General features: G+C 36.9%; 2 protein-coding genes across 5 annotated transcripts in view; one reads left to right on the forward strand and one right to left on the reverse strand.

The window, feature by feature from the left end:
• Window positions 1–1,010: 1,010 nt before the first annotated feature.
• On the reverse strand, window positions 1,011–4,811 carry LOC116843695 (NTF2-related export protein). Of its 2 annotated transcripts, none has more exons than XM_032814342.1 (4): window positions 4,239–4,390; window positions 3,906–3,992; window positions 3,669–3,813; window positions 1,011–1,395 (listed from the first exon to the last, which is right to left on the reverse strand). In XM_032814342.1, exons 1-4 carry the CDS (start codon window positions 4,254–4,256, stop codon window positions 1,220–1,222), a joined length of 426 nt encoding a protein of 141 aa, XP_032670233.1. In that variant the 5' UTR covers window positions 4,257–4,390; the 3' UTR covers window positions 1,011–1,219. The 2 variants fall into 2 exon arrangements, with proteins under 2 accessions (XP_032670233.1, XP_032670234.1); XM_032814343.1 differs by lacking the exon at window positions 4,239–4,390 and adding an exon at window positions 4,397–4,811 and having other exon boundaries at window positions 1,220–1,395.
• A 2,560-nt stretch (window positions 4,812–7,371) lies between these two features.
• The window catches only part of LOC116843693 (PHD finger protein rhinoceros), a 13,929-nt gene continuing 8,810 nt past the window's right edge, over window positions 7,372–12,490 (forward strand). Inside the window, exons 1-8 of one of the 3 annotated variants that reach the window (XM_032814332.1) lie at window positions 7,372–8,055; window positions 9,667–9,716; window positions 9,806–10,323; window positions 10,420–10,576; window positions 10,981–11,133; window positions 11,267–11,554; window positions 11,748–11,921; window positions 12,011–12,180. In XM_032814332.1, coding sequence (XP_032670223.1) covers window positions 9,863–10,323; window positions 10,420–10,576; window positions 10,981–11,133; window positions 11,267–11,554; window positions 11,748–11,921; window positions 12,011–12,180 — 1,403 coding nt within the window. In that variant the 5' untranslated portion in view covers window positions 7,372–8,055; window positions 9,667–9,716; window positions 9,806–9,862. The remainder of the gene's footprint in view (window positions 8,056–9,666; window positions 9,717–9,805; window positions 10,324–10,419; window positions 10,577–10,980; window positions 11,134–11,266; window positions 11,555–11,747; window positions 11,922–12,010; window positions 12,181–12,490) is intronic. The other 2 variants (XM_032814333.1, XM_032814335.1) reach the window with 2 other exon arrangements.

A 12,490-nucleotide genomic window follows, 5' to 3' on the forward strand; every position in this document is an offset into this window, starting at 1 on the left:
TGTGTGTGTGTGGTGTGTATATATATATATATATATATATATATATATATATATATATATATATATATATATATATATATATATATATATATATGCACACCATACACACACATACACACATACGTACATACATACATGAGAAGAAGGCGTAATGTTATAAATGTTCCACGCAGATGAATGCTAGCGTCGAACGTATGCACTTCTGTGGCAAGGGAACGAGTAAGCTAAGTTTTTTGTAGTTTGTAATATACATCGACTGTAGAACTATTGCTTCAATTAGTGCTCCGACGAACTGATTTCTTTTTTTTTTTTTCTTTTTCGATGGACGTTTTCAGGCTTATACTTCATTCGGCTTGTGCTTGACACTAAGGAGAATGCAATAGAGATGAGAGTCACCGACGAACTATTTCTTACACTGCCTATATCATATACGTTATGGCTAGTAGTAATATTGAATTCATTAGTGATCATAATCATGTGAATGTATCTTTCGGTCCAACCTTTCTCTCTCTTTCTCAGTTTCCTTTATATTTTTTGTACCTGTGATAAACTAATCGAGGTCCCACCCTTTCTTTACGTTTCTTCTCTTTGTCAAAAGGAACTGTTATGCTCAACAGAAACGGTAATGGTTTGTACGGATGAGCTTTAGTCGTCGTCACAGAGTTTATTCGCAAGGGAATGTATTAAGAGACACAAAAAATTTTTAATGTGTTTTATATAATGTGTATTATAGTAATCTTACGTCTATTTATATATACATGTATTTATTTCTAATTTTTTTCCGTGTAAAATTACTCTCCTAAAGAATCGAGACCAACGTACTGATTCACTAATACAAAATTTTAATATTGCTTTATACATTGATATTGATATAAGATTGAAAATGAAAATAAAAATAATTACCAAACTAAATTGTTTCTCTTAGTTTGAGCAACTGATTATAAACATCGCCCCAAACATTGCTGTTGATATCGTACTTTATCGCTACACTACATTAATGTATACTACCATTGGCTTTTTATAATTTGTATTTATTATAAATACATTATAGTACATATCTTTCGTTGGCATTTACCGTTATATTATATATTAAGGTAACTGCGATACAACACAGTTACGTTATTATCATGTTCAATGTCATGTGTTGTGGCCGCAGCCGTGTGCTAGTGATAACAGAGACTTCGGGAAAATTAATAAGTAAATGTGTTTGACTTATTTATTAGCTCGCACTCTCCATTATTTCTTGCGTTCGGAAGCAGTCGCTTACAATTTTCCACTTGTCACCCACAGCCGTGATTAGAAAAGTTTGATTAAACGATTTGATATTTTTCTCCTCGTACTTCACTTGTCCACCGACCTTGATCAGGAATGTCAACTGAGTGGCTGCTTCTAGGCCTATATTTAACAGCACATTATGCTATTATATCTTAATGCAAATAATCTATCCTCGGGAAAAAATAATTATATATATGAATTTTGTCTTTATATGACATACACATACACGAGATATATTATCATATGTAATTATATATATCCATATTGAAAAAATGTTGCACACTTGAGAACGAAATAATTTGAACACTTTTTCTCCAATGAAGTTACAGCACTTTGAGTTGCCAGAATAGCTAAAAATTGCTAACGGATTTGGACAGTGATTAGTTATCTCTTATTACTGACCAATTACTGCGCCAATCCGTTAGCAGTTCGCAATTATGACGATTCAAAGTGTTGCAACTTCATTGAAAAAGTGTTCAAATTGTTTCGTTCTCGAGTGTGTAAATGTAATCGAAGTAATTGCTTGTTTCCAGTGTTTCATGTTGTCAACGTTTAATGGAATAAAAATATTTCTTTCTTTCTTTATTCAACATTTTCTTCGTGTGGATATATATATATATATATATATATATATATATATATATATATATATATATATATATATATATATATATATATATATATATATATATATATATATATATATATATATATATATATATATATATATATATATATATATATATATATATATATATATATATATATATATATATATATATATATATATATATATATATATATATATATATATATATATATATATATATATATATATATATATATATATATATATATATATATATATATATATATATATATATATATATATATATATATATATATATATATATATATATATATATATATATATATATATATATATATATATATATATATATATATATATATATATATATATATATATATATATATATATATATATATATATATATATATATATATATATATATATATATATATATATATATATATATATATATATATATATATATATATATATATATATATATATATATATATATATATATATATATATATATATATATATATATATATATATATATATATATATATATATATATATATATATATATATATATATATATATATATATATATATATATATATATATATATATATATATATATATATATATATATATATATATATATATATATATATATATATATATATATATATATATATATATATATATATATATATATATATATATATATATATATATATATATATATATATATATATATATATATATATATATATATATATATATATATATATATATATATATATATATATATATATATATATATATATATATATATATATATATATATATATATATATATATATATATATATATATATATATATATATATATATATATATATATATAATTATATCGATGTCTTACGCAAAGTATTCCACACTTTTTGTACATGACAGATCAAATTGAACACAAAATTCCCATATCATATTGCAAATTAAAATTTTGAGTTATTGAAGAAGATTGGAGAATGATCACGTGCGATACGACAGATGAGTTTTGATGCGTGTTTGTAGATTATGTCAAACTGAGCAAAAAGTACTTTACCTTATTTTACAAATAACTATATATAGATTTCCAGTTATTAATTAAAGAATACATTGCTGCATTATCGCGCGTAATTACTTGCTAATCTCCTCTAATTAAGAACAAAATTTTACATGGTTGTTTGTGAAATGGTAGGGGAATTTTGTATTCAATTTGGCCTAATCTACATGTACACGATGTATGAGACACTTTGCATCACAAATATCTTGTATGTGACCGTATAGAGACAAAATTCTTATAATATAATTATAATTACAAATAATTATATAAAACGTATATATGATATATAATCTTTTATATAATTATATACAATTATTTTTTCTGAGTCTATAGCTTCTTATACTATATAAACGGCAAGTTAAATTTAGCAAACTTTCGATACCATATACTATCAGAAATTAGAAATGAAGTAGTGAAATGAAAATGTAGACATTGCAACTTGATGTACAAGAGTGAGTATTGAAATGGAAAAATATGAAATGAGAGAAAATTGTGATGCAATTAATTTAATTGAGATGTGGAAATGCAAGAAAGTTTCATCAAAATCCGAGTTGTGAAAAAAAAATCAAGATACAAAAACAAAGTGCAACAGATCTGATATTTTCGAATACTTTTACCCGTCGTAAGTAAAACTACGTTTTACTCTAATATTTTTATAATTGAGAATGCAAGAGTGTGGTGTGGACATTAGCACCTGTAATTGGCTGCGCGTCAAGAGTAAGAATGTTGTGCGCAGATGTTGGCAGATCTGTCCAGAATTTTTGTATATTGTCCTTGCCTTCCACACCATTCCCATTCCATATCAAATTCGCGGTATCCATGTACATTCGCGAGAGCAGCTGAAATCACACATGCAGTCAAACACATGCAAAATAATACGTCAGTTGAGTGAAAAAGAAGATATTGGTTTGACAATATTATTGTTACGTACATATCTCCGCTTGTCTAGATTCTCGTAATACAGTTTGGTGAATTCCTCAGCAGTTCTACACGCTTGGTCGATTTTAGATTTTAAGTCCTGCGAAAGTGAAATAGACATAAGGAGTATGGTATAGTCAAATGTAATCAAATGTTCAAAACATTATAAGGCATTAGTACATTCGTCACTTCCAGAAGTTCTAACTTTATAAAAATATATTTGTGTCGGAAGAATGATCAACAATTTATTTATTGTGTGCAACTGTTAGTACTTTATTAATATTACATGACATTATTAATGTACTAATATATGGCAACATATAGATAAACAAGATATCAATTATACCTGCACATAATCATGCATATAGAATGTGGAATATGCAATATTTTAACATTTTTGTAGAGATTTTTAATTTAACAAACTTTGAAATTTGATCGTGTTATATGGTGACATGTATCAACCATAATTAACTGTAATTCATTAATTCACTATCAAGCACATACTTGTTCCATATTTTTGTGTTATTTTTCTTTCTTCTTTTAAAAATTTAAGTTTGTTTTTCGTCCTTCCTCCAGGACGTGAGGGACATATAGTATCCCAAAATTTATTATTATTGTTACTCGTTATATTCTTTCATTTGATTTTTGCGAAACTTAACCCGTGACAGAGCACCGGACATCACCAAAACAAAAAATAGAAGGTTCCTTCCTTCCTTCCTTCAATATTTGGCTACAGGCCTTTATAAGAGTAATGCCCCAACGCCAGTTTCAAAATAGAAGGTTAAGTTCGAATTGCATATGTAGTCTGTACTTTTTTTGCTGTACTCTCTACATTGGTTACATTCGTTCTTTTTTTTTTTATCAAGTCTCACCATAGAAAAAAAAATATATATATATTGAGAGAGAAGCTATGTATGTGTTCTACCTAAAGCAAGACGACAGTCACAATTTTAAGAGAAGTTTGTCTTTGTCGTAACGTAAAGGCTTGTCTGCAATAAAAGTCGTACAGTGGTGATGCGGTTGCAGTCTTTAATACACGTATACATAAGCCGGTATTATAGTCCGATCTAAATTTAAAGCCAGCGGCACACGGTGCTTGTTTTCGTGCTGGATTGCTTGCTGGATGGAAATACTCTGTTTTGATTGGTGCATTTCTATCCATCTTCAGAAATGCACCCATTAGAACAGAGATTTCTTTGTGCGTTGAATTAAGTTTAAGTTTACGTACAGGTATAGCCATTGTATTGTCATACTTAACGTAACGTAACATGTTACGGATATGCTTGTGCGTTGGGTCTAAGATCATCTTAAGTACTATTTTAAAATGTCATGAACCAATCACAGAGCCGTATTCGCATCTTAAGACATTACTTAAAATTAGAGATGGGCGATGTTTAGAAAACATCGATGTTCGCTCATTGAGGATAGTATTACATGTAAAGAGTTGTGCACCGATTGACTGTCGGATAGAGAATTTCTAGAGACCCTAACATTTTCTCTACATGTCCCGCCGCCACCTAGTATGCCCTCCTCCTTCTATGGTGGATCCCCCATAGCGCATTGCGTCCAAGCACCCGGGGGCTGCCAAAAAATTGGTGTCGACCCCGGGGCTTATTTGTATTATTTGCACCGGATGAGGAGGGGCAACGGTGGAGACGGGCATACATGGACAGCAGGTCTTAAAGGATAGCAACCTTTGACTTTGAGAGACTGACAGCTGTACCATTTGGTACAGTAACATTGGGCGCATTCAGTAGAAAAAGCGCTCAGTGAGCAATCAACGATTATTGGTTCTTGCTATTAGATCCCTAAATCTAGACCAATTACATTTTAGACAATTATGTTTTTCTATATATCAGCTTTAAGCCCATTCTACAATTGCGTAAGCGTAGTCGTGATCGTAAGAGTCAACCAATCCGAATGTTTTATTTACTGATTGCTTTATTCTGATTGGTTGTCGTAATCACATACAACCACTTACAACCGCGTTCACGCAATTGTAGAATGGGCTTTAGAGACGCTGTACACGAATTGACATACAACAGTAACGTAAGACATACCGTAAAAATGGACCAATTACAATCGAGTATTCACAAAAATGGCGACTTTACGGTTCGACAATATTCAAAGTGATTGGTTAATTCTTATGGTCTTACGTTACTGTTATTCGTGTGCAGCGCCCCTTAGGGTTTGCACTCTTAAAGTGCGGGTCCAATAGCCCGTAAACATATCCGTAACTATAAACAAAATCGAGTCGTGATTGGTCGTGATATATATCACGGACCATTGGAGCCGCACCTTTAAGGTGCCAATTCATGGGAGCGTTCCAACGTCGAGCGTTAAAGCGTTAGCCAATCAACGTATCAGGTCCCAGAAATATACTTGTAGTTCTTGCGGAAAGTGGTACGTAGATTGACTACCGCTTTAACGCTCGACGCTCGATGCTCCCATGTAAAGGTACCTTTAGAGCCTCCGCACAAAAACATCCGTAACATGTTAAGTTTACGGATTTCTTTGTGCGTTGATTTAAGTTTTAGTTTACATACAGGTACAGGCTATTTTATTGTCAATATCTAACGTAACGTAACATGTAGAGTGCAAACCCATGCAGCGGAATAGCGGAGCGCGGAACGAAAGCGGAACCCAGGTGCATTCTAATACTAAAAGTGCTATAGTATATGTAACATATACTATAGTGTTTCTAGTAATAGAATGCACCCGGGTAGGGAATTTGAACGCACCCATAGGTGTAATAAGTTTTAAGCCTTAAGAAATTGACCAATCACCAATAGAATGATGTTTGTGTCGACTTGTGTCTCTTGTTGAAAAGCAATCCAAGATCCTAACTAGGGATGCGTTCGGATTCTTCACTCGAGTGCACTAAAATACTAGAAGTACTATAGTATATGTCACATGTTTTGTAGTACTTTTTCACCCGGGTGGAGAATCGGTATGCAGCATAGAGAATCTTTAATCAGATTTTAATGGTAATCGAAAATTTTTTATCAGCACAAATTCTAGTTGGCTTCTGCTTTTCTGTTTTCCGCTTTTCTACCAAGGTATAAATCTTCCTTTAGTCTCCAACCCCCTGCGGGTTCCGATTTCCTGTTATTGGCTAGACTGCGTCAACTGTCAAAGACAGCTGTAGGTCACGGAGCATGGATATCAAAGAGACGCGACGCGTGCGACCCGAAAGTAGCTAAGTGGAGACTAAAAAGAGATCACGCCATGAGCATAACGGGGCGTTCAGCAGTCAACCAACGACTCGACCATTAAATTCGCACGATCCTTTGGATCCAGCCATTAACGGTAGATTCCTCCTCGAAGCTCTCGCGATCAAAACAACTCGCACGCCAGATTGGCGACCGTATACCCTCGCGTCTATCAGCTTCCGATCTCACAGCACTCCATACTCCACGACGAGATCGCGAGATCTCGCTGGCCCGGTCACGTGACACCGTACTTCCACAGTTATTTTTTCAGGCATGATGGCGCCAAACGCCAGTATCTACTTTTATGTAAATATATTATTGATTTGGTGCGTACCGCGATCAAGCACGAGCGTTCGCCGTATCGCGGCCGGCCGTCGTAAGTAGCCCCGTCGCGGGGTAGCGCGCGGACCGCCGGCGGAGTGAGTAACGGACTGGCCTACGCCGCCCGCCTGGAATCGCTAATGAGGACATGTTGGTTAGGCTGCCGTGACACAGAGAGAGAGAGGAGGCCGTTACGCACTTGCTCGCAGCAGCCCGTCGGCGTGTTCGCGGCGGCTCGGGAGCGCGCACGGCGACCGCCGGCGGCCCCGCGGCCGGTTTCACGCCCGCACGCGATCACGTGCCGCCTCGCGCGCGGAAATATATCCGGCTAATAGATCAATAATAAGGTATTTAATGGTCTTCCCGTGTGTGTGTGTGTGCGGGGGAGACTTGTGGTGGAGTGCTTGCGACGCTGCTGCCATCTGTATTGTCAATGTTGTGGGGCAGCAGCAGCACCAGCAGCAGCAGCAGGATCACCAGCAGCAGCAGCACCAACAGCATCAGCAGCAGCGTAATGGAGTGAGCATTCTCGCGTTGGATTTACGAAGCGCGCCCTCGTGCCACACGGGATCTCACGTTTACCATGAGACTGAGCGCCGTGCGCGGCCCGCTCGACCGTCGACACGTGCAGTGAGTGTGATTAGCGCCCTACGCCGTCGTACGCAGCGATCGCGATCGCGGCGGGCGCCCTGTCCTCCGCATCAATGTTTACATGAAACGCACAGTGACGACGGCGAGCGTTTACGGGCATCGCCGGAGCGCGACGGCGAGCAGGCGTCGTCGTGCGCGCGGGCTCAACGTTGAATGGCGCGTTCCTTCACCACCGCCGGTGTTGCGCTACGCCGCGTGCTTGTAAACGTCTCTCGGCCGTCGCCCCCGCGGCGTACCGCCGGGAACCGACACGCGCATCCACCCGCGGACTAGCTGCTGCTTTTTTATAACCTCTTATCACCCTGTGCGCCTCTCGGTCACGGGCATGAAACGCGCGGGGAATCGCGCGCATCCAACCACCGTGGGCATGCACGCGACGTTCGCGCTGATTCCCGTCACGCCGTGTCGCCGTGTCGCCTCGACGGCGATGTTGCGTAGAACGGAACATGTCTCCCTGTGCAACCGTAGGTGTTGATATGACGATCTCGCGCCTCGCACGGCGTGTTGGCTGTGCGCGATCTGTCTCGTCGCTCGTTCCTGGCTATCGCCAATGTTGTTGATCGTGGACCCCCTTCCCCCTCCCTCTTTGTGCACCTGATTCCGATGTTTTACACTCTCGCCGTCGTCGTACTTTCGGATATCGACGGAACGTTCACGCGCAAAGTGCGACATACGCGAACCACTTGCTGCATATTTACTGTTATACCTAACATGCGACCAACTGTGCTCGCTTTTATTTCTCTGCGACTAATTGTCACATTATTTGCGTTACGTACAGTTTATATTGCCTCTCAGTTTGCTCTGTGGTTAGCTACGCTACATCTTTTTCTGAGATGTTGCGCTACTCAAGTACTGTACACACAGCTCTTGTCGTGTTTTTCTTATTTCTGCACGAAATACGCATTATTCTGCACTGATGTTACATCAAGAAGCATTGCGAGTGACCAAAAATAGCAGTTAGAGTTTTATGAAGAACTGTATACTGAGGTTTTTATTGTGAGCGTAGCAGTCTAACCAGTAATGAAGTCAAAAGTTGATGTCATACTTTTTAATCAACCTGATTTGTTCGTGTAAATAATGCTAATTAGCAAGATATATTGAAGAGGTATTGTATAATCGATGAATTCAAGAGGACATTGATACTTAAAGTATAAAGCATTTGTGTATAACATAGTTTTCAAGCAGTACATGTGTATAACATAGTTTTCAAGCAGTACATTTTGGACATTAATGGCAAGAGTTTGTTTATGATAACACAATTTTCAGAAGTTGTTTTTCTTCTTTGTCGAGTACAAAGTAGAATACTTTATACAAAAAAATACATTAAACTTTATTTGGAATATTTTATGTTATTCGACTTTATGAACAAGTTGTACGGATTATCACATAATTTTCTTATGAAGTCTGTTCTTTTTAGCTGAACTAGATTGCACTTTTTGTTTTTAGAATGAAGCAAACATATAGTCCAGTGTTGAAAAGAGAAGGAACAAAATTCAAGCACAGCTTCAGTTCAGCTAAAGAAAACAGTCTTACTGATTCTTACAAGATCCTCGCGAGATCATAATGGTTCCTTTTTCTTTTATGTTTCAGTTCTGAAGAAAATCTGCTTTCCAGATAATAAATATATGGATAACTATGTAGTAAGTTTATCTCTCCTGTTAGAGCTTTGTTTGTGGAACTCACTTTGCAATTACGTGACTGTTATTTCAGTGCGCAATTGTTATTTCAGGGTGCACACAGCTCACCTGCATGTGCCACGTACCACTAGCTCATTTGGTATAGTAGAATGGCACAACGAGGCAAAAGAGTCCACAGAAACGACAATGATCTGGCGTCTTACCCGGGCGCTATCAAGAGGCGCAAGTGCAGACTGGGCCCGGCTGCCACAGGTTCATCGTCACTGGCAGCGACCATGGGGCCCTCAGAAGAGGAAGAAACGATGGCGTCATCCAGCCAAGTGGGGGCATCCTGGACCCCCCGAACCGTCAGTGATATCAAGATCTCCAGCATCTACAATCGGTCGGCTGCTGAGGCACCAGCTGAGTTATTTCGCAAGGACCTGATCAGTGCTATGAAATTGCCAGACAGTGAGCCGTTGAGTCCGAACGAGTATTGGGTTATCACTGATCAGTGGAAGCAGGAGTGGGAAAGAGGTGTTCAAGTACCCGTTAATCCAGATTCTCTTCCTGAGCCGATGGTCACTCTCACACAGACGTCTCCTTTGAAATTACACAGCGAATTCAAATTGTGAGTGTATAACGTACCATCTTGCACTGTGCGTCGAGAATTGTCTGGAATTGCCTGAATGGCGCGGGTCTTCAACGGAATTTCGTTGTGTTTCAGGCCTAAAAAGTTCATAAGAATATCTCGTGATGATTATTTTAGCTCGGAAGACCATCATTTAAGTACTACCCCAGCAAGAGCAGAGAAAGCCTGTGCTTATGACCTTGACGATACTGACATTGCCTGGTTGGATGTATTGAATGGCGAACGAGCACAGGTATAATAGCCTTATGACTGTGAATGAATTTTTATCTTTCAAATGAAACGGTCAGTCGTGCACTGGCGAGCAAGTTAATATCCTGTGCAGAAATGCACTTTAAGAAAGATTTAGCTATAAAAGTATGATAAATTAGTCGTGCATTTTATACGGGAATAGGATACAGTAAAGTGGCGTTAGCATAAGAATATATTTGACAGTTTTGAACTTTTCAATAAGTTATTTATGTAATCGTTTATAAATTATTTGTAGAGCTTATTATATAGCTCTTGTTACTTATTAAGTAATTGTCATTCACTTGCGCGAGTAGCTGCAAATTTAGATAAATCTTACCTGAAAACATACGAAAGGCAACTAGAAAGCTTGTAAGTTAATTAATATTATTTTGTGTGAAAACTATCAAGGCTGGACAATTGCCAATTACGGAATCGCAATTGGAACGTGTCATGGAAGAGTTGGAGGTACGATGTTGGGAAAGGATACAAACGATTGTGAAGAACGAGGAGGGGCTTGGGATTGAGTACGACGAAAATGTCATTTGTGATGTGTGCAGATCGGTGAGTGGCCACTTAATTTCCAAGCAATCACACTTTGAAGAGCAAATAAACTATTATTCGCTTTTTTTATATCATATTAAGTTGCATCTTAATTTAAAGTTCGATTATATCTAATGAAACATTCTCATAACAGCCGGATTCCGAGGAGGGCAATGAGATGGTGTTTTGTGATTGTTGCAACATATGTGTACATCAAGCTTGTTACGGTATTACCTCTATACCTGATGGTTCTTGGTTATGTAGAACTTGTTCGTTAAGTCAAAGACCCGACTGTGTATTATGCCCTAATAAGGGTGGTGCAATGAAGTGTACACGAAGTGGTCAGAAATGGGCTCATGTATCGTGTGCACTTTGGATTCCCGAAGTTAGTATTGGTTGTGTGGAGCGAATGGAGCCAATCACAAAAATATCCAGTATTCCGGTAAATAGTATTCTCATTACATCTTTTACTGTCTCTGTTTTCTATTATCTTGTATTAATTATTACTGTATTAACGATCAGCATTCCTGCTTGCTATTTTAAGAGTCTTGATGTTCTAAATTAATTGGACATCATCTTTTCTGTTGCAATTGTTCTGAACATGGATTGACCGTGTGTAAAACTTAAAATTGCAGCAAAGCCGATGGGCCTTAATTTGCGTTTTATGCCGCGAACGTGTGGGTGCTTGCATTCAGTGCAGCATAAAGACATGCAAGACAGCATATCACGTTACGTGTGCTTTCAAATATGGGCTCGAGATGAAGGCGATTATCGAGGATGAAATGGCAGACGACGGTGTGAAATTAAGGGTGAGCAATTTTACACAAGTGTATACATATTCGTTAACATTATCATATCACGGGTCCACAAGTTAATCCATTAATAATTCTGCTTTTAGTCGTATTGTCAAAAGCACAGTAGGACGAACACAAAAGACAAAGTTGGCGTTGGCGGTAGCGTAGGAAGTGGTGGCGGAAAGGGTGGTTCGGATTCTGAGGATGGCGAGTCCAGACGTCGTAAACGGAAAGACATGACTTCTGAAGAAAAGAATCAAGCACGCGCAGCTAAGTATGTGATTTTGTTAATGTGTCTTTGAGAATTATGGCGAAACTCACGATAATTTTGTTAGAAGATACTCTTGCTCTACCTCATCAAGCATCTAAATTTAATTAAAACATCGTTAAAATACACACGTACACACACAAGTTCTATATTTAGCCAAAAAGCTATATTTCTGGTAGATACATCTACTCTTGTATTATTGAATGGCACATTTTGTGTGGCTTGTGTTTTATGTAAACTTTGCTACATTCTGAAATTGTCTTATATGAAAAATAAGCGTAATTTATATTTAGAGAGAAAATTTATATTTAGAGAG

The sequence above is a fragment of the Odontomachus brunneus genome, unplaced genomic scaffold (assembly GCF_010583005.1).
Source record: "Odontomachus brunneus isolate Ranch 3 - 2012 unplaced genomic scaffold, Obru_v1 Obru_scaffold_035, whole genome shotgun sequence".
Taxonomy (NCBI): domain Eukaryota; kingdom Metazoa; phylum Arthropoda; class Insecta; order Hymenoptera; family Formicidae; genus Odontomachus; species Odontomachus brunneus.